Source organism: Tiliqua scincoides, chromosome 2 (genome assembly GCF_035046505.1).
Source record: "Tiliqua scincoides isolate rTilSci1 chromosome 2, rTilSci1.hap2, whole genome shotgun sequence".
NCBI classification, from domain to species: Eukaryota; Metazoa; Chordata; class Lepidosauria; order Squamata; family Scincidae; genus Tiliqua; species Tiliqua scincoides.
This window is the reverse complement of record NC_089822.1, coordinates 267,517,095-267,543,467: the sequence shown is the minus strand read 5'-3', so window position 1 is coordinate 267,543,467 and position 26,373 is coordinate 267,517,095. Positions and strand designations below refer to the sequence as shown.

General features: G+C 49.6%; 1 protein-coding gene and 1 pseudogene across 2 annotated transcripts; both read left to right on the top strand.

Moving 5' to 3' along the window:
* Positions 1-5,281, top strand: part of LOC136639163 (zinc finger protein 585A-like) — a 66,842-nt pseudogene extending 61,561 nt beyond the window's left edge.
* A 7,036-nt stretch (positions 5,282-12,317) lies between these two features.
* LOC136640325 (zinc finger protein 420-like) lies at positions 12,318-25,368 on the top strand. Of its 2 annotated transcripts, XM_066615370.1 has the most exons (5): positions 12,318-12,355; positions 12,864-13,030; positions 17,961-18,043; positions 18,950-19,076; positions 21,891-25,368. In XM_066615370.1, the coding sequence occupies exons 2-5, from the start codon at positions 12,916-12,918 to the stop codon at positions 25,061-25,063; spliced, it is 3,498 nt and encodes a 1,165-aa protein (XP_066471467.1). In that variant the 5' UTR covers positions 12,318-12,355; positions 12,864-12,915; the 3' UTR covers positions 25,064-25,368. The 2 variants fall into 2 exon arrangements, with proteins under 2 accessions (XP_066471467.1, XP_066471468.1); XM_066615371.1 differs by lacking the exons at positions 12,318-12,355; positions 12,864-13,030 and adding an exon at positions 17,138-17,216.
* Positions 25,369-26,373: the final 1,005 nt, after the last annotated feature.

The window sequence follows — 26,373 nt, the reverse complement described above, 5'->3', positions numbered from 1 at the left end:
CAAAACCAGGGGGGAGCATGGGCCTTTGGCTTGATCCAGTGGGACTCTTTGTATGTTCTTATGTAGGCTATAAGCTCAATTGGGAACCCAAGTCTACCCGCTCAGCAAATGTCCACAGAAGTGATAAGCACAAGCAGGACCCCAAGTCTACACAGCTGGTAGCCCTGGACTCCAAGTCCAGGCAGGAGCCCAGATCTACCCACCTGGTTGACCTGGGCTCTGAAGGTAGTGCTCATGGTCTGCCCCCCCCCCCATACACTGGATCCACCCCTGATTCTAAGGAGATTCAACTCTCAGAAAGCTGGGAGAATTCAGCTCTACTAGGTAGATTCAGTAATTCAAATCTTCTGTACTTTGCTTTTTCAAAGTAATGAATATTGTAAGAAACTAATGTTCCAATGGCATCACTGTATTTGACTTGCACATCATTTCTCTTGCTTTTATGTCAAGTAAATAAATTTTATTTTAGTATATATCAATGCATCAGCAATGTGTCTTTGGCTAATGAAAGGCTTTCAATACAAGCAAATACTACCTGCATCACAGTGACATGTTTTACTTTTGCAGAGAACTCACACCAGAGAGAAGTCTTAAACAGGCACCAATAAATCTGTTGATGTTTGGAGTGGGCAAAGAGTGTCAGGAAATGCAGCTCTTCATCCAAACACAGAAGAGAAATTCAAGACCCTGAACTTTGCCCAGATGCAGCCCAGTCACAGCTGTGAATGGATCGCAGCTTCTCACAGATCAATGCTCAGATAGTGGTGAAACCAGGCCTGATTCCATGCCAGGGAATCCATAAGAGGGGCTGTGGAGAACCAGAATCAGAGACCAACAGACACTGCAGAGGAAGAGATGTGTTGGAGGGGCTGCCCTCTGTCCACTCACCTCCATGCTGCTGGTCCTGCCCTGCTTCCTGGGTTGGAAGAGAGCAGTAGGTTCCCAGTACTGCAGCCCAGCAATTTTTGCATTTTTTTCAAAGTACAGTGACAAGGCACTAACATTGTCAAGGCACACCATGCTGCTGGAGGGGGCTCACATTCCCCAACAAGGCTGGAGCCGCGTGACCTGATTCCAAGACCGCTGTGTATGTCACCACTGACCTTGGCCCTGTACTGCTGTTTCACTTCCTACTTGTCATTTTGGTAACACCTGAAGCCCCAACTCAAGAGCTTCCCTGTGCACAAGTGTTTATAGCAACCAATGAAGCTGCCTAAACACGTCAGACCACCGACCCACCCAGCGTGCAGCCCTATGCACTGATCCTACCAGCCTTCAGCAGAAAGCCTGGAGAACCAACAGGCTTTGTTCCTTCTTCCCACCCCAGCTCAGGTAGGGCCAGCCCAGCCATGGAGCCTGGTGAGTAGCTGCTTTAAATCGCAGTGTGGGGGTTTTGAAATTGGCTAAAGGCCTGCACCAGCCCACCACCTCCCCAGCCACTTCATTGTGCCCTCTGAGATGCTTCTTGCTTGCTGGGAGACAGGAAGAGGGAGATTGGAGAACATAAGCTGTTCATATAGTGCCTCAGTGAGGAGGTGGCAAGGCTGGAGGAGAACAGAGAAGGGTGCTGCATCTTCTGTGCCCCTGGCCCAGTCTCATAGCTATGGGGGGCATGGCAAGTATTGCAGGAGCCAAAATGCACCTTTGAAAGCACCCCTCCCACTTACCATCTGATCCATTCTGGGCAGTGATGTCAACTTCAGCCCAGAATGGCTGCACAGGCAAGTGGGAGGGACTGCTTACATAGCACATTGCAGATCCTTGCAATACTTAATGGCCCCCACCCATCCCGCTCTACCTAGCTGTCTCCTGGCTGGGAGTGAAAGAGCCTTCTGCTCCTAGCATGCCATGCATGGAAGAAGAAGATGCCAGAGAAGCAGGAGGGGGCCACTGGGGGGTTGCACTGCTTCACCTTCAATAAAGGCTGGGGAGGCAAGGTGGCAGCAGTGGCAGGTGTGCACCACTTCAAGCATGAGTACAAAAAAGAGGAGGAGAGTTTTGGGGGGCTGCCTCACCCTGGGCCTGGCCTGAGCTCACACAACCCTTACATACAGACAGAGCAACACCAGGTTTCCCAGCGGTGACTCTGGGTAAGAGGAACTTTGCCTGGCTTCTCATCAAGCACCACTGCTGGAATGTCCTCAGCACATTCAGAAGGAGAGGGTGGACCGGGTGCTTACTCCCACATCTGATCCACATGTCCTTGCAGCACCTGTCTGTCAGGTCAGCAGGATGGTGGTCTTCTGGCTTGTTTCCTGGTACAAGCGATCCATGCTGAGTCAGGACAGGACTTTGAGCTCTACAAACTCCATCACCACCTCTATCTCTTGTGTAGCCCTCTACCAGATGGGGTCTATAAGTCTCTCAACTTATGAGAGCTCTTGGGTTCCTTGACTTGTGGCTGTTGGGCTTCTCCATGTCTTTTTCAAGTGAACTACAATTTCCAGGATGCCTTGCAAATCCCAAATGACAAACAGCTGGCTTCTGCTACTCTGTTAAGAGGAGGAGGTTGTGCACTGATAAAAGGCACTGGCTTAACTCTGCCCTTTCCTCCTTCAGTGTGTGGCTGGATCCTGGTCACTCTGCTGGTGTTTGCTTGGTGGGGATTTGGGTGAGTGAAAGGAAAGACTTTGTACCTCCAAAGAGGAGACTAGCAAGGCAGGCAGATGAAGAAGCTCCTTTTTCTCACCTTGGACAAAGCAAGAGGAAGAAGGAGAAGGTTGTTTCTATGTTCAAAGCACATAATGGCCTTGCTGTGGGCTCCACCTGAGAGCCGAAGAAGTGAGGTGGAAAAATCTGCACTGTGTTTATTCTTTGAATTGGAGTGACATGACTTCAAAGCAGCCTATGAGGGGTTCCTTGAGAGTTTAGACTGGACAGCAATTCCACTGTGCTTGCTAGTCTGTTTGGGAGGGGTTGTATGTCTGTGGAACTCCATGCCGCAGGATGTGGTGATGGCATCTGGCCTGGATGCCTTGAAAAGGGGATTGGACAAGTTTCTGGAGGAAAAATCCATTATGGGTTACAAGCCATGATGTGTATGTGCAACCTCCTGATCTTAGAAATGGGCTATGTCTGAATGCCAGATGCGGGGGGGGGGGGGGGCACCAGGATGCAGGTCTCTTGTTATCAGGTGTGCTCCCTGGGGTATTTAGTGGGCTCCTGTGAGATACAGGATCAAGTTTCACGTCAGCCCATGAGAATCACGGTAAGGGTTTGGTTGGGATTTGGTAGACCTGAGGTGGCAGCAGGTGGCATTTCGATCCAAATGTTAATCCTCTGGCAAGTGGTCCAAGTGCCCAGTTCCAAATGGGTGATGCTGCCCTTGTGCTGGCCGACCTCTGCAGCCTTGCTCATGTGGGGACTGAGTGCCTGAGTCCTGCTTCCACTGAACCTGCCTGGGGGTTAACCTCTGGACAGAGATTCTTCTGCGCCCCACCATCATCCAACCTGCATCCAACTGGGATGTGGTAACGGGTTTCCCCTGAGGCCAGCCCAGGATTGGGAACAGCCTCCTGAGGAGACTCTGCCTCGCTCCTTTCTCGGGAGACTCTTCTTTGTACTGGTGTGTTGGGGCTGCACATTCCTGTGGATATTTGCGATGTGCTGGTGTTGCGCCTAGTTAGTGTTGGCTGCCTTGAGTGCTGACTATGAAAGGGAAGAAGGTTGGATAAAAATACACATACAAGGAGAATGTTCACTATTTGGTTCTGAGTCTCGTGGTCCAGGACTATGGGCCAAAGCAGGGCCAGTAAGTAGGCAGGGGTAGAATTGTCTTCTTCATGTAGCCCTCCCCCTGCAAGCCCCCCCCCCCACTAAGATGTTTTACTATATCCTGGAACAGCCCCCCTCTCTGCTCTTGCAGGTGGCAGCTGAGAGTTCCTCCTCAGGAGTCCAGAAGGCTCCAACTAGCTTCATGCAGGAAGAGGATGATGAGCTGAGCCTCTTGGGTAAGAACAGAGGTGCCTTTTATTGTCCAAGTTTGGATCCCCCTTCTGGGCCAACACTGGCTCTGTTTTTGCTTCTCCAACAAGGGAGCTCAGCACCTCTCCAGAGCAGGGCTCTTTCCCCCTTTGCTCTGGCAGGCCACACTTCTCTGCTGCCACCAGAGACACGTGCTGTGCTCTTAAGTGGGCAGCAAGACCCATAGCACGGAAGGGGCTTCTCCACTTGCAGCTGTCTCCTTATCTCTCTTCCATTCTGAATCCTCCATGCTTCTATTTTTGCCATGGAGAGGAGCTGTGATCGGGATGGGGAGGAGGGCTGATCAGGCCTGGGAAAGGAGTAGATTTGGCAATGGTGGCACAGACCAAATACTGGTCTCATCCTGGACCTGCTCCACCTTCCTGGGTCAATGTGGGCTTTTGGCAGCACTCTAACTGATGCAGCTTCATGTTGACCCATTGCAGCTTCCAGGGGTGACCTTGGAGAAAGGGAACAAATGTTTCTGTACTGCAAGGAGGTCTCCAGTGGCCAAAAATCCTCCTCATGATACAGCAGAAGCTGAGCCCATGCTGCTGCATCACCATGTGGGGTGTTTGTTAAGTTAGGGCTGCCTGAGCTGGGGGAGACCATAGATTGGGAGAAAGGGAATGAAATCCACGTGCATAACTCTGAAGGGCTTGGTTTTCCCCTGGACTCTTACCAAGTTTCTCTCCTTCTTCCTGAAGGGTGGTTGCTGGACTGGGAAAATGAGAGGGACCCACCGGGGATGTTGTTGGACAGAGATGCAGAAGATGCCCTTTGGGGTTGGGAATGCCCATGGGGGCAAAAGGGAAACCCCACAGATGAGAAGATGGAGAAATTGATTCCTTGCCTGGGAGGAGCCTTCCAGGAACAGGAGAAACAGACAGAAGAGAAGGGGAATGAGCGTCCTGGTGCTCCTGGTAGCATCCCCACAGAGGGAAAACTCAACAAAGCCTTGTTGCTTGAGGAGAGCTCCAGTCAGAGCAGCACTTCTGCATGTGTAACATCCAGCACAGGGGGAAAACTATACCTATGTTGGGAGTGTGGAAAGACATTTGCTCGGAGTTATGCCCTCAGAGTGCATGAAAGAACACACACAGGAGAGAAGCCATACAAATGCCCCCACTGTAGCAGCAGCTTTGCTCAAGGTTCCGCTTTTAGGAGACATCGAAGAATACACACAGGAGAGAAGCCATACAAATGCCCCCACTGTAGCAGTAGCTTTGCTCAAAGTTCCACTTTTAAGAGACATCTAAGAATCCATACAGGAGAAAAACCCTATGAATGCTCTGAGTGTGGAAAGAGCTTTTACTAGAAAGGAAACCTTACTGTACATCAAAGAATCCACAAAGGAGTCAAACCTTAGAAATGTTTCATGTGTGGTACGAGCTTCAGGCAGAGAAGAGGCCTTAAATGTCATCAAAATGTAATCAAAATAGTCGCACAAGTGGGAAACTATATCAATGCACCAACTGTGAAAGGACCTTCAGCCACAGTGGAACCTTTAAACAACATCAAAGAAGTCACACAGGGAAGAGGGTGAGTGTCCCATGCCATAGCAAGAGTTTGGGTGAAGAACCGAGCCTTGAATAATGCAGGAGAAAGATGCCACATGTCTGGGACATGGATACAGTTTCAACCACAGCATAATTCCTTCCTCTGTTTTAAAGAGTCCACACAGTGGTGCAAATCCTGTTGGAATCTCTCAGTACCCTGAAGGGATCAGTTTGGGGACCTGAATTTCTGAACCTCTCACAGGCTAAATGGTTGTCCTCTATGGAACCTGCAGCCTAAAGATTTGTGGTGCCTGAGTAGTTCTTAAGGGAATGTTTTAGTTGGTTGTCTCATTGGTTTGCTCTTTTAATTGTTCTTTTTTCTTTTTGGGAACCATGGAGAAAACCAGGGATGTTTTAGCTTTTTCCATTGTGCAATGAAAGCCACTGTGGCTTTTTCCCAGCAGTGAAGTTGTTTAAAGATGGTAGTTCTGGTTTTTCTGATAACTTGTCTGAAATCGGACGCTGAGGGTGAAGCTTTAATTCACATAAGAACAAAAGAACAGCCCCACTGGATCAGGCCATAGGCCCATCTAGTCCAGCTTCCTGTATCTCACAGCGGCCCACCAAATGCCCCAGGAAGCACATCAGGTAACAAGAGACCTCATCCTGGTGCCCTCCCTTGCATCTGGCATTCTGACATAACCCATTTCTAAAATCAGGAGGTTGCGCATACACATCATGGCTTGTACCCCATAATGGATTTTTCCTCCAGAAACTTGTCCAATCCCCTTTTAAAGGCGTCCAGGCCAGACACCATCACCACATCCTGTGGCAAGGAGTTCCACAGACCGACCACACGCTGAGTAAAGAAATATTTTCTTTTATCTGTCCTAACCCGCCCAACACTCAATTTTAGTGGATGTCCCCTGGTTCTGGTATTATGTGAGAGTGTAAAGAGCATCTCCCTATCCACTTTGTCCATCCCCTGCATAATTTTGTATGTCTCAATCATGTCCCCCCTCTGGCGTCTCTTTTCTAGGCTGAAGAGGCCCAAACGCCGTAGCCTTTCCTAATAAGGAAGGTGCCCCAGCCCCGTAATCATCTTAGTCGCTCTCTTTTGCACCTTTTCCATTTCCACTATGTCTTTTTTGAGATGCGGCGACCAGAACTGGACACAATACTCCAGGTGTGGCCTTACCATCGATTTGTACAACGGCATTATAATACTAGCCGTTTTGTTCTCAATACCCTTCCTAATGATCCCAAGCATAGAATTGGCCTTCTTCACTGCTGCTGCACATTGGGTCGACACTTTCATCGACCTGTCCACCACCACCCCAAGATCTCTCTCCTGATCTGTCACAGACAGCTCAGAACCCATCAGCCTATATCTAAAGTTTTGATTTTTTGCCCCAATGTGCATGACTTTACACTTACTGACATTGAAGCGCATCTGCCATTTTGCTGCCCATTCTGCCAGCCTGGAGAGATCCTTCTGGAGCTCCTCACAATCACTTCTGGTCTTCAACACTCGGAAAAGTTTGGTGTCGTCTGCAAACTTTGCCACTTCACTGCTCAACCCTGTCTCCAGGTCATTTATGAAGAGGTTGAAAAGCACCGGTCCCAGGACAGATGCTTGGGGCACACCGCTTTTTACCTCTCTCCATTGTGAAAATTGCCCATTGACACCCACTCTCTGCTTCCTGGCCTCCAACCAGTTCTCAATCCACGAGAGGACCTGTCCTCTAATTCCCTGACTGTGGAGTTTTTTCAGTAATCTTTGGTGAGGGACCGTGTCAAACGCCTTCTGAAAGTCCAGATATATGATGTCCATGGGTTCTCACGCATCCACATGTCTGTTGACCTTTTCAAAGAATTCTAAAAGGTTCGTGAGGCAAGACTTACCCTTACAGAAGCCATGCTGACTCTCCCTCAGCAAGGCCTGTTTGTCTATGTGTTTTGAGATCCTATCTTTGATGAGGCATTCCACCATCTTACCCGGTATGGATGTTAGGCTGACCGGCCTATAGTTTCCCGGGTCCCCCCTCTTTCCCTTTTTAAAAATAGGCGTGACATTTGCTATCCTCCAATCTTCTGGCACCGTGGCCGTTTTGAGGGACAAGTTGCATACCTTAGTCAAGAGGTCTGCAACTTCATTCTTCAATTCCTTAATAACTCTTGGGTGGATGCCATCAGGGCCCGGTGACTTATTGATCTTTAATTTATCAATGAGGTCTGAAACATCTTCTCTTTTAACCTCTATCTGACTTAACTCCTTGGTCAGGAGGGGCCGTTCAGGCAGCGGTATCTGCCCAAGGTCTTCTGCCGTGAAGACAGATGCAAAGAACTCATTTAATTTCTCTGCCATTTCTAAGTCTCCTTTTATCTCCCCTTTCCCTCCCTCACCATCCAGAGGGCCAACCGCTTCTCTGGCGATTTTTTTCTCACCTTTTTGATGACACAGAAACAAAAGTCTTTCCAATCAGTGGGAGTGTAAACTGCATTTTATACATTTATTGTGTTCTTTCTAAATTAGGTTTCGATCTGGGCTGGACTCTTTTTAAAATCATAAACTGGCATATAAACATTTTACCTTAGAAATAAATGGGAGGAACTGATTTTGAGATACACATTTTATCTGGTAGCTGCTCATCTTTCTGTTGGAATGTCTTTGCTTGCTAATAAATCTGCATATTTTCCCCCCTTCGTATCCTCTTTGTTGTCAAAGACATTTCAGTGCTGCTGAAACTCATGAGTCTTCATGTAGCCTGCAGTTTGTCCCTACAGTGAGCTTCTGGAAGAATGCTTGTCACTGCTGTAGGAGTTAATTCTCAAACAGGGATCATCTTCACTCTGCTAGGTGCTGGTGAAGATGAGGAGAAGAAAGATAAGAAAGGTACAGTTTTCATCATATCTCTAAGTTTTCCTTAATATATATTTATATTATTGAAGTCTGATGTATTAAAAAGGTTACAAGAGAGTTCTTGAATTTAGACTGATTTAGTCCCACCAATTGATGAGTTCTAATAGGACCTCAACTTCCATGTTTCAGATGTATATCTATTTTTTTCAAATTTTACACATCTTGTAAAGTGTGAAAAGAGAAAGTGGTTCTGAATAATAATAATAATAATAACTGGGTATTTATATACTGCCTTTCTAGTCATTGGATTACTCCTCTGACTTTATTCAAGGCGGTTTACATAGGCAGGCGTTTCTAAATCCCTCAAGGGGATTTTTACAATCATAGTGGTTCTCTCTTTCAAGAACCAACAACATTTCAGAATGGATCTTCTTGGTTTGGTCTCACTTCTGGCCTCCAGTTCTCCCACGCAGGCTGGCAAGCAGCTCCATCTCTCACATGGAGGGCAGCGAAGACGCTTCTTGCTCATGCCAAGAGCAGGTGGAATCACTCAGCTGGGCTTGTCAGCTGCTTCAAGGTCTTGCCATTCTCAGCCATTCAGGGAGCTACCGGTGTCCTCGTACTGGGATGGCAAACAGAACACTGCACACCTCCCCCACACTGATCAACACCTGGAAAGCTTTCCCCCCACTTTCTCCAGAGCTTCCACCCTGCCCAATTAGTTAGTACAACATGGAGGAAGAGGTGGACTGCTGGACTCTGTCACAACATCCCAGGTGATGGAGAAGCAGGCAAAGGCCTCACCTTCTTCTCTAAGCCTGCTGCTTCCGCCCTTGCAACTACCAATCAAAATTAATTACTTTTCAAGACATACGTCTCCTTTTTCTCTTTTTGGTACTATTCTGCCAGCTGGTTTACTATCAGTGGCATTGTTCAGCTGTGCGGGGTGGGGGGTGTAGGTTGTACTGGGTGCAGCACATGGGAGGTGACACCACTACTAGCCCAAAAATCTTTTTAAATGTTGGTATTCTGCAGTTATTTGCATCTCTTGAGTATCTGAGAGCAAAGTGCATATTTCTGACCATCACTGGCATGCAGTGTTGCACTGTATCCAACGCAAGACAGGGCCCCAAGTGGCTCAGAAACTCTTCCCCTTGGGTAAGCCACTGCAGCTACAATGGGTGTCTTTGGACTTGCGCCCTCTCTGGAGGTGGCATAACTCAGAAGAGAGTGGAGTAGCTGCCAGCTGCTCCGCAAGGCTCAGGAGCTGGGGTTAGGATGTGGCGCATCTACAGGGTCCCAGCCCCACCACACCCTCATCCCGCCCCAGAACACCTCCCTCCCACCTCCTCCCTGCATTCCCTCCCTCCTCCCTCCCTGCAGGGTCCACCATTATCCTGCCCCAGAACACCTCCTCCCAGCATTCCCCAGAGCCTTGTGTTGGTCCAGTTTGGCTGATGCAAGGCTCCCCTGTGCAGTCGGCACAAAGGCTGGATTCAGCTTCCGTGGGGTGTCACACATCCCTGCGCCAGCCCAGTCACCTCCCTAGGAGGAGCAAAGGGAATTGCACTGGCCCAGTGTGCTCCTAGGATTGCGTCCTTCATGGTGTCACTTCTGGCCCTCAGCAGGCATCAGGATTGCCATTCAGCCCATTCAAACTTTTCCGAGTGGTGAAGACCAGAAGTGATTGTGAGGAGCATTATATAGGCGCTAGTTAGGCACTAGGTAGGTGCTAGATAGGTGCTAGATAGGTGCTATATAGGCATTATATAGGTGTTTGGTTGTGTAGACGCTAGATATGCATTATATAGGTGTTAGATAGATGCTAGAAAGGTGTTACATAGGTGTTAAACAGGCACTTTCAATACAAGTAAATACTACCTGCATCACAGTGACATGTTTTACTTTTGCAGGGTTGCCAGCCTGTGTATTGCAGTGGTGTGTATAGTATTAGTATTGGCAACCTTCAGTCTCGAAAGACTATGGTATCGCGCTCTGAAAGGTGGTTCTGGCACAGCGTCTAGTGTGGCTGAAAAGGCCAATCCGGGAGTGACAATCCCTTCCACACCGGGAGCAAGTGCAGTCTGTCCCTGGTCTGTCTCCCTGGCTAGGGGCCTTCCTTCTTTGCCTCTTAGCCTCAGACTGTTGGCAAAGTGTCTCTTCAAACTGGGAAAGGCCATGCTGCACAGCCTGCCTCCAAGCGGGCCGCTCAGAGGCCAGGGTTTCCCACTTGTTGAGGTCCATCCCTAAGGCCTTCAGATCCCTCTTGCAGATGTCCTTGTATCGCAGCTGTGGTCTACCTGTAGGGCGCTTTCCTTGCACGAGTTCTCCATAGAGGAGATCCTTTGGGATCCGGCCATCATCCATTCTCACGACATGACCAAGCCAACGCAGGCGTCTCTGTTTCAGCAGTGAATACATGCTAGGGATTCCAGCACGTTCCAGGACTGTGTTGTTTGGAACTTTGTCCTGCCAGGTGATGCAGAGGATGCGTCGGAGGCAGCGCATGTGGAAAGCGCTCAGTTTCCTCTCCTGTTGTGAGCGAAGAGTCCATGACTCGCTGCAGTACAGAAGTGTACTCAGGACGCAAGCTCTGTAGACCTGGATCTTGGTATGTTCCGTCAGCTTCTTGTTGGACCAGACTCTCTTTGTGAGTTTGGAAAACGTGGTAGCTGCTTTACCGATGCGCTTGTTTAGCTCGGTATCGAGAGAAAGAGTGTCGGAGATCGTTGAGCCAAGGTACACAAAGTCATGGACAACCTCCAGTTCATGCTCAGAGATTGTAATGCAGGGAGGTGAGTCCACATCCTGAGTTAACCTCATGGGGTGCGTGGGGTTTAGGGTGAAAACCGACAAGCGGATCATTTTAGCAAGGCCTGCCGAGATTTTGGACTGGCAGTGGTGTGTAAATGAAAGGATTTGTTGCATGTTATTTCTATGTAGGCAATACATTTTACATGCATGCAGAGATGCATTTATTCGATGCCAATTATTGTGACATTGCTTTACAGATAATGAATGCATCTTTTAAAAAAAACAACAACCCACATTATTTCTCTTCATGAAATTTGGGGGGGGGGGTTTCGGGTCTTTGTTGTTTCTCCAGACTTACCCTTTTATTTTGCCCACTAGTAGAGATACCTGACATCATTGCCCCCCTTGAAAAAATAGTCGCCCCCACCTCTAGAATCCTGGCTCCGGGCCTGGTGCTGGAAGTCAGCTGGAAAGTCCCCCACTTCTCCTTCTTATGGTTCAGATTCCACCTCTCTGTGGGAACCCGGCACGAGGCAGCTGGCCAGAGGCCAAGTGTAAGGCAGGCAATGGCTGGAGCAATTTCTGCCAACCTTGTGTACACACAACAGGGATCCAGTGTGTGCACCTGCGGGCTGGGCAGAAATGGGTTAAAAATAAGAGTCGGTTATGGGTTAAAAATAAGGGTTAAAAATGGGTTAAAAATAAGAGTCAGTGGCAGATCACTCAAACTGTCCAAGAGCAGCTCCTCTGTGCAGGTTAAGGGTGCAGGGGGATCCTCACATCTGGGCTCCCCTCCCATCTCCACCACTTCCCCCCTTTCCCCTTCACCCCCCATTTGTCCTTCAGGAATCTGCCCTCGCAGCGCCCCTCCCAAGAGAGCCCAGCCTGGGCTGCCTCTGCGCCCATCAGACTGAGCGGGGGGGGTCCGGCCAGTCCCCAGGACGAGACTGCAGCCCGGTGGCGTAGCTGGAGGGGGGCAAAGCTCTGAGTCTTGCAGGGAGCCTCCGTTTCGCCCCCCCCCCCGCCTGGAATGGCTCCGAAGAGGAGGGGCCGCTTGCACGCCGCGCTGAGGCTCCCTGCAAGACTTGGCGCTTCACCCCCCCAACTACACCACTGTGCAGGAGTCCGTCCTCCTGGCTGCCCGGCACTGCGAGGGTTAACAGGAGCGACTCCGCATTGCTAGAGGGGCGAATAGGGGGTGGAGCGAGTGGGGAAGCCCTCCCTGCTCCGCCCTCCCTTTGCCTCTTCCTCCCTTGTGCGGGTCTCAGCCCCTCTGGTAAGTCTGCAGCCCGGTGGGGCCGAAGGTTGGTCCGGGGCTGCGCTGGGTGGGAAGGATCGGGAAGGGAGGGGGGAGTGCTGGTGTTTTGGGGGGGCCAGGCTCAAAGGCCTGCCGGGGAGGGGGTTGAGAAGGCAAACTGCAGCCCTTCCCCGCCTGCTGCCTTCGGACCTGCTCCTGGGGGGGGGCTTCTTCCCTGGGAGGCGTCCATCTGGGCAGGGAACAAAGAAGTGGGAAGGGGCCACATGGGATGAGTGGCAGGGACAGTGGGGGGAGGCTCAGGGGGGCAAAGCTTCTTTTGGGTCCCTTCCCAAAGAGAGAGGGGGAAACAGAGTGGGGTGGCCATGGGGGTGGGCAGAGTGGGGGCAGCAGGCAGGGGGAAAGTGGCCACAGCCAGAACAGTCCAGGTCTCCCCTCTTCCCAGCGCGGAGCTCAGGTCCACCTGCCTGCAGCTGGACAGGCAGAACCAGACCCACTCCTAAGCCTCTCTCACATCTTTCCCATGTAGAAGATCACTGCAGGAGGGAGACGAGGAGCGTCCTGTGGAGGCTTCCACTGGGATGGAGAGCGTCCTGTGTGCCCCAGAACAGACCTCTGCAGCCCCCAGCTGTGTCCCTGAGCTCCTCTGCGCTCCTTCTTGGTTCGGATCCGCAAGCCAAAGAGCTGCTGCAGCAGGTCAGTTTCCTCCCAGATGTGACAATGTTGAGGAATGGATGCGTTCCTGGGCCTGGCCCATATGGCTTGTGGCAATAGTCACACCATGTGCCCACCGTAATGCCCCCGGCATCCCAGCCTGGGTGAGATCAGAAAATGTCAGATTCCTGGATGTTTCTGGGCCCCTCCTTTGTCTCTTGGGCTCTCTTTCTCACCTGGGCCCAGGTACAAATTACCCCTTTATCCCCCTCTCTTAGGCCCTGTGTGGTGGAGGCACTTTAGGACCCCCCTCCCAGTCCAGACCCTCCAGAAGGGGGCACCCCAGGCTGCAAATGACCATTCATGAGTGTGCAAGAAACAGAGACATTTGTTAGCAAGGCCAGCTTTTAGACAATTGGGGCCATTTTGCTCAGTTGGGCCCCACACATGGTGGGGGCCCCCCATTGCCCTTCCGGTGCATCACTTAGCCTGAAATTGGGTCACTTCAGAAGCAGCTCCTGCCCACCACTGCTTCCAGCTGGTGCCATGCAGGCAGCAGCACAGACCACACGAGCTCCCAGCGCCTTCCTCTCCTCCGCCTCACTCCGGAGTGGGCTGCGATGGACGAGGGAGGCAGCAACGGGCAAGAGTCGGGGTGCTGCAGGCTAGGGGTCCACTATGCCACCAAAGGTACACCTGCACAGAAGGAACAGAAGTTTTTTTCTTGGTCTGGCTCCATTCAAGCTAGAAGGCGTTAGACATGGTCCCTCACCAAAGGCTACTGAGAAAACTCCACAGTTTTCCAACAGAAAGTGGGTGTCAATGGGCAATTTTCACAATGGAGAGAGGTGAAAAGCAGTGTGCCCCAAGGATCTGTCCTGGGACCGGTGCTCTTCAAGCTCTTCATAAATGACCAGGAGACAGGGGTGAGCAGTGAGGTGGCTAAGTTTGCAGACGACACCAAACTTTTCCGAGTGGTGAAGACCAGAAGTGATTGTGAGGAGCTCCAGAAGGAACTCTCCAAACTGGGAGACTGGGCAGCAAAATGGCAGATGCGCTTCAATGTAAGTAAGTGTAAAGTCATGCACATTGAAACAAAAAATCAAAACTTCACATATAGGCTAAAGGGTTCTGAGCTGTCTGTGACAGATCAGGAGAGAGATCTTGGGGTGGTAGTGGATAAGTCAATGAAAGTGTCGACCCAATGTGCGGCAGTGAAGAAGGCCAATTCTATGCTTGGGATCATTAGAAAAGGTATTGAGAACAAAACGGCTAATATTATAATGCTGTTGTACAAATCTATGGTAAGGCCACACCTGGAGTATTGTGTCCAGTTCTGGTTGCCACATCTCAAAAAGGACATAGTGGAAATGGAAAAGAGGAGGAAGGCTATGAGCTGATCAAAGGCACTGGCTTAGCTCTACCCTCTCCTCCATCTGGGTGTGGCTGGATCCTGGTCCTTCTGCTGATGTTAACTTGGTGGGGATTTGGGTGAGTGAAAGGGAAGACTTTGTACCTCCAAAGAGGAGACTAGCAAGGCAGGCAGATGGAGAAGCTCCTTCTTCCCACCTTGGACAAAGCAAGAGGAAGAAGGAGATGGTGGTTTCTTTGTTCAAAGTGTTTAATGGCCTTGCTGTGGCCTCCACCTGAGAGCTGCAGAAATGGGGGGGGGGGGAATCTGCACTGTCTTTATTCATTGCATTGAAGTGAAATGACTTCAAAGCAGCCTGTGTGGGGTTACTTGAGAGTTTGGACTGGACAGCAATTCCACTGTGCATGCTAGCCTCTTTGGGACGGGGGGGGGGGGTTGTATGGGGCCCGGGTTCTAGAATAGATTTCTTTCTTTTGACTGCAGTCAAAGAAACCTTCTTCTTTCTGAAAGCTGAAGTCCCAGTGTGGACTCTTCAGCCCATGAAACAGTTGAACGTTTCAACTCTCTAAGGGCCATCTTATTGCAAGGTGTTAGATGATTGTTATGAATCATAACAATCACTCCCAAAAGAAGAATCAATCAACTTTTGACAAAGTCTGTCTCTTAAAGGGTTTAAGAAGTTTATTTAGCACTCATAGGGAAAGAGGAAGGGGCCCATCTTGGGTTAAAATAGAACCTCCAGCTCCACAGGCAGTATATCTCTGAGTGGCAGTTATTGGGGAGCTCTGCCCATCTTCTGCTGCTGATTCCTTTGAGGCATTGGCTGGCCACTGTGCAAAGCACATTGAATGGAGACTGGCAATGTCCCTAGCCAAAGCTTTCTCGTGGGAAAAGGAGCCCCCCAAGGTGTCTCGAAAGTTTATAGAAATCTCTACGCAATCAGCCCCATCCAGATGCCACTGAGGACACTCTTTTGGTCATGTAGAGTAGACCATGGCCTGGCATCCAAGGTGATCCCAGCATCTGAACCATGTCCCAGTAAGAAACCAGCTGCAGATCACTCCTCCAAGTCAGGAGGCTGAAGGACAAAGCAGGACCAAGAGCAACAAGTCAGCAGAAATGTTGGACACCTTTCTTGGCAGTGAAATGCAAGCATCACTCCAGATCTTACACAAACCCTTCCAACTGTATCCTGCATCCCAAAGCACTTTCATCTCCCCAAAGCCTCAACCTTTAAAGAAGAGCTGCTGTGTAATAGGGGTTGTATCCTAATCTGGTAACTAGATGATGTGATCAGACCAGGGCTTGCAAACTTTTACAGCACTGAAAAGTCAACAAAAATTAGAATTGTATCAGTCACAAAAGCCCATTTACGTAACAGAAGGAGAAAGAGCTGCACACAGAACATCACAACTGCTTTTGGTTCAGTACCATTTTCATCCAGGTAATTTGTACCTGGGCCCAGGGTCTAAAGGGGGGCCCAGGAACCAAAGGAGGGGTCCAGACATTTCCTGGGATCTGACATTTTCCTATCCAGTCAGATTTGTTGCCCATATGGGATGCTGGGGACACTACCATGACTGAGGACACTACTGATGCCACATGGGTGGGTAGACCTGGGCTCCATAGACATTTCCAGCTGCCTCTACCCTCCCATCACCCTGCTTTGCCCTTCCCTGTCCCTGTTCTGCTCACCCGTCACCCCTCCCCCTTTGCAAAGGGGCCCAAAAGAAACTTTGTACCCCCTGATAAAATTCCTGTCAGAGACCCTGGCAGTGGCATATATACCAGGAGGGGTTTGGCCCTTGAGGAAATTCTCTCTCCAAACCCTCCTTGAGACCCCCGCTTCCCCCTAGTGAAGCTTCCCAACAGCCAGAGGGAGACTGACTGATGTATTGTCTGCTTCATGATTCTGTCTTGACATCACAACGGTCAGCAAGGGTGTCTTTAAATGGATTTGCTTTAATGTGCTTTTTGCTCTCCAGGCTCAGCCTGTATCTGGGAAAGAGCAGCTGGGTCTCCAGAGACAAGGGGCAAATCCTAACCCACTTTCCAGCGCTGGCAGAGCGGTGCCAATGGGGCGTGTGCTCCATCCTGCTGTTGGGTGTTGTTCACAAAGGTCTCCTCAAAGTAAGGGAATGTTTGTTCCCTTCCCTCGGAGCTGCATTGCCCTTATGTTGGTGCTGGAAAGTGGGTTAAGATTGTGCCCAAGGTTGCTTAGGAACCAACTGGGAGCTGCATGCCTGACCTCCTGGAGTATGAAGGCCATGGGTCAGGAGTAGGTCAAAAACAGATCGGGTCACGGGGGTCTAGAATGGCCTGTGACAGGAATCAGCCACCAGCCTTGGAGGTGATCTGGCAAAGGGATGTGCCTCCTGTGCTGGCCTGATGGCACAATCAAATATAATGCTTAATCCTGGCACCACATCTATTTGGACTCAAGGCCTCCCAGGTGATTAGCCAGATTTGACCCCCACTGTAACAAGCCCATCACAGTCCAGCGTCTTTATGGTGACCTCAGGCAGCCCCACACCTGATAAGTTCTCCTTTCCCTGGCAGCAGGACAGGCAAACTATTCCGAATTCCTCCAGTCTGTTGCTGGGGAAGAAACGTGCAGTGCCATCTTATCTTGCCCTGGAACTGGAACTCTTTGGATGCCTTGGAAAGAAACAGGCTCTCTCAGGACCAGAAAAAGGAAGAGGTGTCTTCCGAACCCTGCTCCTTCAACGCTGCCCTTGTGATCTGCCCTTTACCTGAGCAAGCTGCATAACTGCTGATTCTCCTCCACGCCAAGGAGCATGTGGCCTCGAATGTGGCCCCAAAGCCATCCCACTGCCTGTGTGGGAAACACAGAAGGTTGGGGGAGATTTGTACTTGTACTGGCTGGGGGAAGGGAGGTGCTATTTCTTCTACTGTGGAACATGCTCATTACTATAATGGTACTGCTGTGGGGGGGCAGGGAGAAATGTTTCTGTTTGGAGAAATCATGGGGGCAGGTTCTTGACTTTCAGATATAGTTTTAAAGTTAATGGCTGCTGCTTGGGGGCTGGGGAGACCCTTTTTCTGGTGGGAGAAAACATGGAAAGCATTTGAGCGAAAGAGAACCAAGAACTTAAGCGTGGGAAAGGTTCTAAGCAGGGGTGGATCCGGGTATGGCAATGGGTGCATACCCCCCAACTGTCCTGCCGGCAGGGAAGGGCACCCGCCAGGATGGAGAGCAAAATCAGGTGTTGGGGGAACACCCACTGGGCAGGCGTCAAGGAGATTGGCTGGAATGGGAGCCCAGGTCTACCCACTCAGCAAACAGCCACAGAAGCTTTAAACTCAATCAGGAGCCCAGGTCTATCCAAATAGGTATGTCAGAATGCCAGATGCAAGGGAGGGCACCAGGATGAGGTCTCTTGTTATCAGGTGTGCTCCCTGGGGCATTCGGTGGGCCGCTGTGAGATACAGGAAGCTGGACTAGATGGGCCTATGGCCTGATCCAGTGGGGCTGTTCTTATGTTCTTATGCTGCAGTGAGGTTCCTTGCCAAACTTGGGGCTTTGCACCCCCTCTAGCTACGCCACTTTACCCATCATCACGTTTGTCTCCCTCACAGGTGGTGAGTCCGCATCGGGGCCACGCTCCAGACAGTCTCCTCTTTTGCATGAACCAGGATCAGCAACTGCACAGCCTGTTAAGGTAAAGGGCAGATCCAGGAGAGGAGAGAACTTGCAAGCAACTGCTTGGGTGCCTCTTCCTTCTTGCAGGCCTCGCAAGCCCACTCCCCCTTGAGCCCCGTGGCCCAGTTGAGCTGCCTCTCCTGGCTGTTGGCTTTGTAACCTTCCTTCCCAGTTGTGACTTCTGGACTGGTGCCAGAGGGACCTTGCGGAGGCTTCTGCTTGCCTCTGGGCAGGAGAAGGTGGCTAAAGGCATGAGGGGTCTTGATGGGGCTGTGCTCAGCTGGTCCCTCAGCTCAGAGAGTGCAGGCTGCCCTCTGCTCCCAGAGAGACCTGCAGTGGTGAGCAGCTCTGCACAGAGCAAGTCAACAGCTGCAAAACTCAGACACTTGGAAGGACAGATCCTGCGAGAAGAACCAACTCCGCAAACAAGAGGAGGCTGTGGAAGGAAAACTAGGCTGAGCTGGTGGCAGCTGAGGGAGGAGGCCCCGGGGAGGCAAAGGGCCAGGGATGGAGGGTCAGAAAGGGTCACAGCACAGCAGCCAGATGGGTCCTGCTGTCCCAAGATGGGGCAAACGTGTGCATGTCCGAACTCTGGCCGCAGAGACGGGGCTGCTCTGGAGCTGCCATTCCAGCTGCCTGGGGGAGGACTGATGTTCCCCCTCAGTGCTTTGTATGCTTTGTATGGGGTGGCTTCTGTCCTGGTAAAGAAAGAAAGAAAAGAGGGATGGAGGGATGCAGGCAACTAGCTGGACTAATGTGGCCAACATGTTACAGCACCAGCTGCTCTGCTTTCCCAAATACGCTCAGGGAAATATCCAGTGGCTCCACCCGAATGTCTCTTCTGGACTGAGGGCACCAGAGCAGGTGGTTCTCCTGCTGGAAGCTGGGACATTATTTGTGAGGAGAGACTGTTTTCTCCTTCTAGGGTCCAGTGTCCTCGGAGGAGGTGGCTGTGCGCTTCGCGGAGGAGGAGGGGGCTCTGCTGGGTCCAGACCTGCAGCCTCCACACTGGGCAGTCATGGAGGAGGACTGTGGGATTATTGCCTCTTCAGGTAAGGATGCCCTTTCCCCCTTGGTAAGCCGGAAAGGCACTGAGCTGCTCTTCTTCCTGTTTCTCACTGTCAGGATGTGCCTCAGAAACTGGGCATGTGACCATGAGAACACAAGGAGAGCCCCACTGGATCAGGCCACAGGCCCATCCAGTCCAGTTTCCTGTATCTCACAGTGGCCGACCAGAAGCCTCAGGGAACACATACGACAGCAAGAGATCTGTATACTGGTGCCCTCCCTGGCACCTGCCATTCAGATATAGCCTACTAGTATTGTGGCTTGTAACCCATGATGGACCTTTCTCCTAAAAAATCAGTCCAATTCCTTTTTAAAGGCATCTAGGCCAGGTGCCATGACTGACAGATTGCCAGTTTTTTCTGGTCAAATGGTGGGACCAGCAAATTTAGTCATCCTTCTCTTGATCCTAGACCAGTGGTTCTCAAACCTTTAAGCACCAGGACCCATTTTTCAGAATGACAGTCTGTCGGGACCTACTGGAAGTGATGTCATTGACTTGGAAGTGATGTCATGGCTGGAATTCAGAAGGCATTTGACACGGTCCCTCACCAAAGGCTACTGGAAAAAACTCCACAGTCAGGGAATTAGAGGACAGGTCCTCTCATGGATTGAGAACTGGTTGGAGGCCAGGAAGCAGAGAGTGGGTGTCAATGGGCAATTTTCACAATGGAGAGAGGTGAAAAGCGGTGTGCCCCAAGGATCTGTCCTGGGACCGGTGCTTTTCAACCTCTTCATAAATGACCTGGAGACAGGGTTGAGCAGTGAAGTGGCTAAGTTTGCAGACGACACCAAACTTTTCCGAGTGGTAAAGACCAGAAGTGATTGTGAGGAGCTCCAGAAGGATCTCTCCAGACTGGCAGAATGGGCAGCAAAATGGCAGATGCGCTTCAATGTCGGTAAGTGTAAAGTCATGCACATTGGGGCAAAAAATCAAAACTTTAGATATAGGCTGATGGGTTCTGAGCTGTCTGTGACAGATCAGGAGAGAGATCTTGGGGTGGTGGTGGACAGGTCGATGAAAGTGTCGACCCAATGTGCGGCGGCAGTGAAGAAGGCCAATTCTATGCTTGGGATCATTAGGAAGGGTATTGAGAACAAAACGGCTAATATTATAATGCCGTTGTACAAATCGATGGTAAGGCCACACCTGGAGTATTGTGTCCAGTTCTGGTCGCCGCATCTCAAAAAAGACATAGTGGAAATGGAGAAGGTGCAAAAGAGAGCGACTAAGCTGATTACGGGGCTGGGGCACCTTCCTTATGAGGAAAGGCTACGGCGTTTGGGCCTCTTCAGCTTAGAAAAGAGACGCTTGAGGGGGGACATGATTGAGACATACAAAATTATGCAGGGGATGGACAGAGTGGATAGGGAGATGCTCTTTACACTCTCACATAATACCAGAACCAGGGGACATCCACTAAAATTGAGTGTTGGGCGGGTTAGGACAGACAAAAGAAAATATTTCTTTACTCAGCGCGTGGTCAGTCTGTGGAACTCCTTGCCACAGGATGTGGTGCTGGCGTCTAGCCTAGACGCCTTTAAAAGTGGATTGGACGAGTTTCTGGAGGAAAAATCCATTATGGGGTACAAGCCATGATGTGTATGCGCAACCTCCTGATTTTAGGAATGGGTTAAGTCAGAATGCCAGATGTAGGGGAGAGCACCAGGACGAGGTCTCTTGTTATCTGGTGTGCTCCCTGGGGCATTTGGTGGGCCGCTGTGAGATACAGGAAGCTGGACTAGATGGGCCTATGGCCTGATCCAGTGGGGCTGTTCTTATGTTCTTATGTTCTTAATTTGCACCAATTTAGGCTGCACACCTAAGCCACCGTCAGCCAAAGGATCCACTACAGAGCAAGCCCAGCTGTTATTTTGCATAGCTCAGAATGCGAACAATCCAGCTCAGAAGTCAAAGCAGAACACAGCTCTTTCTCCAACTGCAGAGCCCTCCCCTTTCCAGCGTCCCCTCTTCCCACCCACTCAGGGCAAAGCATCCTGCCTCTCTCCCACTGGGAGCCGGCCCTGCCCAGCAGCTCTGTACCCAGTATTTTCACTTCCGTATTTTCAGTAGTGGGCTAAGCCAGGTGTTATGTGACCCACCTGAAATTGGCTTATGAACATAATGCGCCAATAGTGGGTCTTGCCCCACAGTTTGAGAAACACTGTTCTAGACTGACCAGTTATTTTATTTGGATTGCTTTGTTCTTCCAGGAGATTTCACACCCAGGTCAGGCAAGGGGATGACAGGCCTCTGGCAGCTGCCTTTAAAGCAGCTCTTCCTGAGCTTGTCTAGGGAGGCACTCACAGAGTTTGGAGAATCAGGGAGAATCTTCCTTCTCCCAAGTCGCCTGGCGATCAGGTCAGATTGAAACAGGCCAAGTTGCAGCCATGATTGGGCTACTTCTCCAAAACAGCTAATTGAGAGTTGATCACTGAGCAGCATCTCAGTCCTTTACAGCCTTTCCTGGGAGTAAGTACCACTGATTCCATTGGGTTTACTTCTGACCATGGTTATCAAACTTTTTGGCATTGAGACCCACATCAGAAGTTTCACTTTGCCAGCCACTCAAGCCATGTGGCTACAATGGTGATTGGGCAGCAGTTGTTTGACCCTTGATGCACATAGTCTAATCTACCTGGCAGTTTTGTGAACCACCCAAAATTGGGTCATGACAAATGGGTGGGCTGTGAATCCGCAGTTTGAGAACAGCTGCTTCAGAGTATACATGCCTAGGAGTGCGCTTCAGAGGCTCCATTTCCCTGCTGCAGTGTTAATCAGGATTGTGTCTCTGTTTTAGGAAACAAGAGAGAAGTCAGCGGAGATCAGAGGGAGCCATGTGGAGTGTCCCCAGAAACCGTGCTTGATGTAGAGGAAGCGACTCTAAGAGGCCAGGACAGATCATGGAGGCAAGTGGAAAGCCCAGCACCTGCTTGGAGGAGAAAACTTGTTGTTTGTCTCCATAAAATTCCGATCAAAGAGGAACATTCCAAAGTAAGGAGAAGTGAGATGGGTCCTTTGCCTGAAGAAACAACCAGTAGTAAATCCAGCATTAATAAACACAGCAAAACCCACCGAGGAGAGGAATCATTTCAGTGTCCTGAGAGGAGAAAGAGCTTCAGTTCAGGCACACATCTTGCTCCCCATAAGAAGAGCCACACACAGGAGAAACCTTCTCATCAAGAGAGATCAAAAAAGCAGGAGGGAAACCAGGCAGAGAAAAGGAGGAATAAATCTGACGCTTCTCAGGGTGGTGATTTCATCCCAGTTAATTCCAGAAAAGGAACTGGAAAGGGAAACAGAGAAGAAAGTGGGGATCAGAGGGAGCCATGTGGAGTTTACCCAGAAACAACCACGCTTGATGTGGAGGAAGTGATTCTTAGAGGCCAAGAAGGATCTGGGAGGCCAGAGGGAAGCCCAGCATCTGCCTGGAGGAGAAAACTCGTTGTTTGTCTCCATAAAATTCCGATCAAAGAGGAACATTCCAAAGTAAGGAGAAGTGAGATGGGTCCTTTGCCTGAAGAAACAACCAGTAGTAAATCCAGCATTAATAAACACAGCAAAACCCACCGAGGAGAGGAATCATTTCAGTGTCCTGAGAGGAGAAAGAGCTTCAGTTCAGGCGCACATCTTGCTCCCCATAAGAAGAGCCACACACAGGAGAAACCTTCTCATCAAGAGAGATCAAAAAAGCAGGAGGGAAACCAGGCAGAGAAAAGGAGGAATAAATCTGACGGTTCTCAGGGTGGTGATTTCATCCCAGTTAATTCCAGAAAAGGAACTGGAAAGGGAAACAGAGAAGAAAGTGGGGATCAGAGGGAGCCATGTGGAGTTTACCCAGAAACAACCACGCTTGATGTGGAGGAAGTGATTCTTAGAGGCCAAGAAGGATCTGGGAGGCCAGAGGGAAGCCCAGCATCTGCCTGGAGGAGAAAACTCGTTGTTTGTCTCCATAAAATCCCGATCAAAGAGGAACATTCCAAAGTAAGGAGAAGTGAGATGGGTCCTTTGCATGAAGAAACAACCAGTAGTAAAGCCAGCATTAATAAACACAGCAAAACCCACCGAGGAGAGGAATCATTTCAGTGTCCTGAGAGGAGAAAGAGCTTCAGTTCAGGCGCACATCTTGCTTCCCATAAGAAGAGCCACACACAAGAGAAACCTTCACATCAAGAGAGATCAAAAAAGCAGGAGGGAAACCAGGCAGAGAAAAGGAGGAATAAATCTGACACTTCTCAGCGTGGCAATTTCATCCCAGTTAATCCCAGAAAAGGAACTGGAAAGAGGAAGGAAAAATGCCCTCAGTGTGGAAAGACCTTTAGCTGTAAATCAAAACTTACAGAACATCAAATAACCCACACTGGGGAGAAGCCATTTGAATGCTTGGAGTGCGGAAAGTGTTTCAGTGGGAAAGTAAACCTCAGTTACCACTATCGAACCCACACAGGGGAAAAAGCATATGAATGCCTGAAGTGTGGAAAGAGCTTCCGTGTGAGCTCACACCTGACTTCGCATCTAAGAACCCACACAGGGGAGAAACCATATAAATGCCTGGAGTGTGGAAAGAGCTTCAGTGAGAGCTCAAACCTGACCAGGCATGAAAGAACTCACACTGGTGAGAAACCATATAAATGCTTGGAGTGCGGAAAATGCTTTAGTCAAAGCTCAAGCCTGACTATGCATCAAAAAATCCATACCGGAGAGAAACCATATAAATGCCTGGAGTGTGGAAAGAGCTTCAGTTTGAGCTCAAGCCTTGCTCTGCATGAAAGAACCCACACAGGGGAGAAACCATATAAATGCCTGGAGTGTGGAAAGAGCTTCAGTGGGAGTGCAAACCTGACTTCACATCTAAGAACTCACACTGGTGAGAAACCATATAAATGCTTGGAGTGCGGAAAATGCTTTAGTCAAAGCTCACACATGACTGCGCATCAAAAAGTCCATATTGGAGAGAAACCATATAAATGTTTGGAATGTGGAAAGTGTTTCAGAAGGAATTATGGTCTGAATCTGCATCAGAGAATCCACACAGGGGAGAAGCCATGTCAGTGCTTGGAGTGTGGGAAGAGCTTCCGTGATAGCTCAAGCCTGACTTTGCATCAAAGAACCCATACAGGGGAGAAACCATATAAATGCTTGGAGTGTGGAAAGAGCTTCAGTAGGAGCTCACGCCTGACTGTACATCAACGAACCCACACAGGAGAGAAACCATATAAATGCTTGGAGTGTGGGAAGAGCTTCAGTGATAGCTCAAGCCTGACTTTGCATCAAAGAACCCACACAGGGGAGAAACGATATAAATGCTTGGAGTGTGGGAAGAGCTTCAGTGTGAGCTCAAGCCTGACTTTGCATCAAAGAACCCATACAGGGGAGAAACCATATAAATGCTTGGAGTGTGGGAAGAGCTTCAGTGTGAGCTCAAGCCTGACTTTGCATCAAAGAACTCACACAGGGGACAAACCACATAAATGCCTGGAGTGTGGAAAGAGCTTCAGTCGGAACATACACCTGAGTTTGCATCAAAGAACCCACACAGGGGACAAACCTTATGAATGCTTGGAGTGTGGAAAGAGCTTCCGTGTGCGCTCACACCTGACTTTGCATCAAAGAACCCACACAGGGGAGAAGCCATATAAATGCAAGGAGTGTGGGAAGAGCTTCCGTGTGCGCTCACACCTGACTTTGCATCTAAGAACCCACACAGGGGAGAAACCATATAAATGCTTGGAGTGTGGAAAGAGTTTCAGTGTGAACTCAACCCTGATTTGGCATCAAAGAACTCACACAGGGGAGAAACCATATAAATGCTTGGAGTGTGGAAAGAGCTTCAGTATGAGCTCAGCCCTGACTTTGCATCAAAGAATCCACACAGGGGAGAAACCATATAAATGCTTGGAGTGTGGAAAGAGCTTCACTCAGAGTTCAGGCCTGACTTTGCATCTAAGAACCCACACAGGGGAGAATCAATAGAAATGGTTTCATGAGCTCCAATGGCTCATGAATGCACACCAAAGAGAGACCATGTCAATCCTTGTGTCTTCAGTGAGTATTTCATGTGAACACATGACAGACTTTTCAGCAAAGTAAAATGCTGTGAACTGCACAGACAGGCAGCTATTAAAGCGATGTCCTCTGATATTTAGCAGGGGGAGAACAACTGTCGCTCTTCACCCCAACATGGTGCCTTTTCCAGTGGTTGTTGCTGGTGTCTCTTCTGTATCTTTTTTAACATTGTAAGCCCTTTTAGGATAACGAACCATTTATTTTGCTATGCAGACTGCTTTGTCAAATACGCTTGCTGAAAAGTGGTATATAAATTTTCTGGGTACTAATAATCATAATAAAACTTTTCATCTAAGACTGTGCGGAAAGAAAGCCATAGAGATGCTTAAAGTGGAAAATCGTCTGTGCAAGCAAAAGCCTGACCACATCAAAGAACCCCACAGTGGATAAACCTTGTCAATGCTTAGAGCTGTGCTTCCCAAACTTTTTGTAGACTCACTGGGCATGTTGGCTGTCACTCCCGATTCCATCACTTTTTAGAGAGTGATGTAATGTGAGGGGAGAAATCCAGCCTCAGTAGTACGTCCATTTTTCCCCCTGGAATTAATTGGGATGAAGGTATTATAATTATAGAATTATAATTCATATTATAATTACTCCTCACGCCTCAAGCAGAGTAGCAAGTTTGGTTCCTGAGCACAGACTGCGAATCTACCCAACCCCCCACCCCTGACTTGCCCTTTCTGGTAAGGAATGTGGAAATGGATTAGTTTGAACATTTAAATTTTGCATCAACACACTTGGCCTGTTGCATAGCTGAGGTGTCCTTGTGAAGTCAGACTAAATGTGTCCCAAACCCATGCCTAGTACGATGCTTAAAATAAATACAAAGTCTATACTGGCCCGTTTGTCACCCAGATCAATAAGGACTGCGCCAGGTGCTGAAGTTCCTGGGCACCTGGTGATAAGTGGGCTACAGGACTCTGCATCTTCACTTGAGCAATCAGAACTGGAGACTGTAGGTTATTGGAAAAGATTGTACCAAATTTGGAAGGAGAAACATCCAGATTCAGAAATATCAAAACAAAGACTAGCAGATCAGCAAAGATTTAGAGAAAGGAATAGAGTATTCACAGGAGTTGAGCTGAAGAACTGCAAAGAATAACGCTGGCTCAAGAAATGCAAGAAAAATTACCTCCAAGGGAAGAAGGTGCCCAGGCACAAGTGGAGGTGCTGGCAGTAGAGGATGCCACTGGTGTTCAGCCATCTCAAATTCA